A 5,280-nucleotide genomic window follows, 5' to 3' on the forward strand; every position below is an offset into this window, starting at 1 on the left:
GGGGCTTGCGACCTGCATCTGGAGTCTGGGATGGAAGGTAGTCTTGTGGGATGGAGCCCTTAAGGAATCTGGTAGTCTCCAGGCAGATAGTGTCAGAATTGAGTTCTTGGACACCCTACTGGGTGTTTGAGAATTGTTTGGTGTTGTGTTGAGGAGGAAGTCCCCCAGAAAATGCACTGGAATTGGGTCCAGGAACCCTAAAGGAGTTGTATTATTACTGCTATATACTGTACCACTTTTGTTGTATAGGAGAAAAAAAAAACAGCCTCATATACCATTTGCCTACTCATCATTAATCCCAAGTACTTACAGTAGTGGCTGGCACATAAATGCCAAGTAAATTTGAATTTGTGAAAACATTCTTTTGATTTATTTCAATCATTAAAAAATGCAGAAACCTAGTCCACAAGCTGTACAGAAATAGGAGACCAGTTTACCAACCCCTGGGTTCAGCTGATTCCTATTTATTGAGGACTGGAATTATAGAACAGCATATAAAGAGACTACTTAAAGAACATGTTATCCTCAAGTTACAAGGATGGCACATATATGCACTTCCCACAACAGAAGGTTTAAGAACCATTAGCCACATGGAGCTAGTATATAATCACAATTTAAAAATTTTTAAATCAGTTCCTTACTCACACTAGCCATACTTCAAGTACTTGATAGTCAGGAGATTTTTTCTATCATTGCAGGAAGTTCTATTGGCCAGCATTGTGTGAAATCTAGGAGAAGGGGGAATTTAGTACTTCATGAATAATACAAGAGCAGTTCAGGCAAAAGGTTTCACATATTTATTACTGAATAAACAGACGAATGCAGAGGCATAAAAATCATTTCCTCAATAAAACACACCCAATTACCCAGATAGTAGCAATGTTTATAGTGAGTTGGTAAGTGCATATGACTTTGATACAGCATAAATATGTGTGCCATCTTATATGTGACTCCTTATAGACCCAGCTTGGTTCTTCTCCAATGTCTCCTCTTGGAGTTGTACCTACAGCGAAGGAAACCACAAGTTACACAGGCAGTGTGACCTCAATTTAGCTGCATTCATTCACCACAAACTTTGCCTTTCAAGTACCATAAAATCCTTGAAAGGCAAAGGGGTCCTGTTTTCCTTCCTTTAACAAGTTTGGAGCTCTTTTTGTAGATTAAAAAATGATTTCCTAGCAGTGCTTAAGAACTAGACATAACAAATTTTTACCTGTCAAAATGATTCCAGGCTAAGGAAACACTGGTTCTTAATCAGGATACGGGTAGTGGGGAAGCAATGTCCCTTCCTAATGTATTCACCCACTTTTGATTCAACAAACCTGGGGCAAATCCATAAAGTCATATTTCTTTTGAACCCCCCTTCTTTCTAAACATTAAAAAGTCATTTCTACATAGTGAGTCATGTATACACAAAAGCTCCTGCCTAAGTTTTACAACAGACTAAGACTAACACCTCATCATTTCAATACCAAAGCAAGCAATTTGCAGAGCCAAGGCCATCTCAGAATTGTCCATGTCAATCTGTCACGATTTTACCCCCATAAAGGCAAAACCAAAAGATTAACACCAATTTTCTTTCAGCAGGATAATGTCAGTACTTCCACAAAATGAAGCACTGTAATTGCAACCTGCTTTCAATACATTTTAAAAGTTGGAAGACAGCTGAAGCAATAGAAAAATCATTCCACTGTTCTAATTCTCTAGGCCAAGAGTATATAAACCTAAATAAAAAATAACTTCCTAGGTCTAGGAGACCCATTTGAGCAAGAGATTAATATTGGTAATTGCAGGCACCCTCTACTGAGCTAGGCACTGAGCTTTATATATGTATGTTTCTTTCTTCTCAAACAACCCTATAAAGGCAGATCCCACCATCACTGGATGGGGACCTGACAAGAAACTGATGTTCATTGTGATACATTAAAAGGGCTTTATTATGGATGTCAGAGGCTCTCAACAGAAATTCATCAAACTTGTAGAAGGGCTGAGCTGCCAAATCACTTCAAATGAAGTGACTCAATGCTCTTTGCAGTACTGAATGATGGCAAAACTATAGGTTTTAAAATCTAGCTATACCTGAAACAGTGAGACACCCCCTACACATATAAATATAAATAATAAAGACCAGCATCTAGCACACAATTAACCAAAGGAAGCGATTAACTGGCCTATCAGACTATAGTGGGAGGAATTTGCACATGTCTTTCTAACAGGCTGAATGAATTCAGCAAATGGGCACTAAATTTTAGCTCGGACAATTCACACCTTAGTCTTCCCATCAGCAAACTAACTCCACTTAGATTTGCCATATAACCAAATCAGAGTTCTATACTAGCTTCACAATCTTGCACTCCCAAACTTCAAAGTCTTTACCACCTGGCAAGAGGGACACACTTGCTAGGCCCACTCTACGGTGTCAGCTTAAAAATACTCCTGAAAATAAGAACTTTGACAATAGTTTTTGTTCCCTTCTCCTTTGTGATCTTATGGGCTCAGTTATTTGGGAGGTCCAGGAAATGCTTCATTTTAAATCAACGGAAGTTGTGAAAGCTGTGTAACACTGTGTAACCTTGGGCAAGTATGCTTAGCTTTCTTTCCTGAGACCTGTCTCGAGGCCCACCTGGTTTCCAAAGAGCACTGGGGCTGAAAGGCATGCAGGAGACCTGTGTTTTAGGACTAGCTTTGCCTGGAGTTAGCCTAGATGACCTTGGGGATCCTTTGTAGCAATTCTAGTAACGTCTTTCTTCCAAAACCATCAATTCAACTACTTCTGCAAGAGAGGGAAATCTTCAAATCTTTAGAAAAGATAAAACACTTCAAAGATGCACTGGGTGAGCAACATCATCTTCCCTACGGGGGTAACAAGACAGTCATCCACCTTATGTTCTGGCCCGCACTGAAGACAACTACGAAATTAACAAATACTGGAGGGCTGTCCGTCCCTAAGCTCAGCTGGTGGGTGCATGCTGTCCAGAAACCCAGAAGTACATTAAACAAAAATTTCAAACAGTGGTACAGGATAAACTAGATTGTGTGTATCTTTCAATTGCATATTTATACCCAAAAGGTAATCTTAAATTTAACAAAAAACAAGCACATGGTTGTGGGTCCTTACCGGATTTTATTACCAGTTTTCATTCGAATCCACTGAGGAATGGGACGATTCTGCTTTTGTTTCTTGGCCAGGAATCGCTTGATCCTGAAAGTCTTGTGAGAAGACTGGGAAGGAAGTGCAATCAATTTAGACGGAAACACCAAAGCTTGCTCAAATGCTTCAAAGTCAGAACTCCTTCAACCCACAAACATTTGAATGCTTCATATATACCAAAAACCACCCTCTCAATGCTAAACCCATCATGCCCTTTGCTTCTCTGAAGGCATGTACTGTAATTCCCGTTATTCAAATAAACATCAGTAGTCAGAGAAGTAAGTAACCTGCCCCAAATCAGAGTATTAATGCGCAGAGCTGAGGCTCAAACCCAGGTGTCGCTTCTCTGCTCTAAGGCTAGGGCGCCTTCAAGTCTTCCCTGCTGTCACTGCAGAACTCAGAGGACCAAATATCAAAGATGGCTAGAACCTGGTTTTCAATGAAAGAGCACAGCTTTAAGGAGGACATTCACTTACTTGCAAGTCACCAGTCTCAGTGCACTACTTTGTAAAACACGCACCTACTTTCCAAAGTCACTGAGATTAACACAAAGTCCCTGACATTCGGTAGATCTATTCTAATTCACTGATCATTTTGCTATTAATTCTATTTAAAATGTTACTTTTTCAAGGACGACTTTCCTAATTTCCTGTTACATTTTTTGGCTTTCACTAAGAACTTGGGTGATCCTCAACCACCTCCTCCCCAGTTTGCAGGACAATCCGTAGAAATGGCACTAGTGCTGGTCTAAAGCTTGGCCAATGTGGCCCAATACGCCCTTGCCTAATAGTAGGGACCTCCATAAAGGAGGCAAAGACTACAACCCTCTCTCCCAGCTCGCAGTAGCCATTGTAAATTTTGTCAACTAATAAAAGTATAGAACACTAGATACTGATCCTCTCCGTACCTAGAAACCTATACAATTTTAAGTTCTCAGAGAACTATCACAGGTAAAACCCAAGTGACTACACAGCTGGCACTTAAGGAAGAATGCCGTTATATCATATAGATTCACACCACAGCATCCCTCTTCCCAGGCCCTTCCCACACAGGGTGACTCTCAAATCCCCGAACAAAGGGCTAACAGATCCTTTTAAATGTGTTATATGCTCCTGGCCGCCAAATTAAGAAATTTCTGAAACCAGCAGCCCACACTCCCTTCTCGATGGGCACGTCTCGGGCAGCCTGCAGTCGGGCCAGATTTCTGGGGTGTCCCCACCGGTCCCCACTGACTTCTCTCCCTGTCCCGGAATCAGATGTATACGAGAGAAGGGCGAAAGCAAGCGGGAACCCTGGCCCGCCCGGGCGGCGGCCGGGACCAAAAAGCGCCCCCGCGGGCCTCGCGGTGTTAGCGCTGCCCGCCCATCCCCAGGTGTCGGATCGCTTGCTAGCTTCCCCCAAGGCCCGCGGATTTCAGCAGGCGCCAAACTCTTATCTTCTCTGCAAAAAGCCCTAAAAAGCCTCCCGCACCTTGACGCAGTGAACGGCGCCGGCGAGCTCAACGGGACTCAGGTCTCGGGAAGCCACCGCAGAGCCGATGGTAACGGATGGACTTACCATACTGGGGAACAAAACCTACAAGCGACTCCACGATGGCCGAGAAAAAGGGAGAGGGAGGAAGCGGGCGGAAGGACGTGTTTAGAAGGCACTGACAAAGGCGGGGCTTGCAGTGACGTCATGCGCCGTCCACCTCCTTCTGGCGGGACCTTCCCCTCCGCTTACGGTCTCGTGGGGTCCTGGGAAACCAAGCTCGTTTGTGCGAAATGGGATTCACTTCGCACCACTTCCGTAAGTGTGTCCCTCAGGACTCGTCAGTGTGCCAGGGTCACCCTGCTTCGTGGGTGAGGCAGACAACTGTGATTAAATGCTAAAGTAGGAGTTCCTCGGGAAGCCGAGGGCACAGGGTGCACGGGCCTAACAGCCGGGGGCGGGGCAGACGTCACGTTGGAGCGCAAGGGACCTTGGTATTGGGTTGAGGACGTGGGGCGCCCGGGAGCCGGCCTGGGAACGCCCGTGTGCTGGCAGAAAACCTGCGGTCTTTTCTAGACTCTAAGGAGTAGTTTCCACCTGGCTGGGCGGTGCGGGATGGGAAGGGACAGTGGCGTTAGAGAAAGCAGGAGAGGTCGGCG

General features: G+C 44.3%; 1 protein-coding gene and 1 non-coding gene across 3 annotated transcripts; both read right to left on the reverse strand.

The window, feature by feature from the left end:
• Positions 1-774: 774 nt before the first annotated feature.
• Positions 775-4,856, reverse strand: RPL39 (ribosomal protein L39). Of its 2 annotated transcripts, none has more exons than XM_036917281.2 (3): positions 4,709-4,856; positions 3,119-3,222; positions 775-1,003 (listed from the first exon to the last, which is right to left on the reverse strand). In XM_036917281.2, exons 1-3 carry the CDS (start codon positions 4,709-4,711, stop codon positions 955-957), a joined length of 156 nt encoding a protein of 51 aa, XP_036773176.1. In that variant the 5' UTR covers positions 4,712-4,856; the 3' UTR covers positions 775-954. The 2 variants fall into 2 exon arrangements, with proteins under 2 accessions (XP_036773176.1, XP_057351847.1); XM_057495864.1 differs by having other exon boundaries at positions 4,622-4,772.
• Positions 1,509-1,638, reverse strand: LOC118928248 (small nucleolar RNA SNORA69). Its single transcript, XR_005031156.2, has one exon. It is a non-coding gene; the product is annotated as a small nucleolar RNA SNORA69 (small nucleolar RNA).
• Positions 4,857-5,280: the final 424 nt, after the last annotated feature.

Source organism: Manis pentadactyla, chromosome X, assembly GCF_030020395.1.
Source record: "Manis pentadactyla isolate mManPen7 chromosome X, mManPen7.hap1, whole genome shotgun sequence".
Classification (NCBI taxonomy): domain Eukaryota; kingdom Metazoa; phylum Chordata; class Mammalia; order Pholidota; family Manidae; genus Manis; species Manis pentadactyla.

What these genes read in the sequence shown, in the direction of transcription:
- RPL39 (XM_057495864.1), bottom strand. Translation starts at nt 4,711, where the DNA reads ATGGTAAGTCCATCCGTTACCATCGGCTCTGCGGTGGCTTCCCGAGAC. An exon ending in GCGCCGTTCACTGCGTCAAG is followed by an intron (nt 3,223 to 4,621) that starts GTGCGGGAGGCT and finishes CTTCCTTCCCAG; the next exon opens with TCTTCTCACAAGACTTTCAG. An exon ending in AAAACTGGTAATAAAATCCG is followed by an intron (nt 1,004 to 3,118) that starts GTAAGGACCCAC and finishes CCTTCGCTGTAG; the next exon opens with GTACAACTCCAAGAGGAGAC.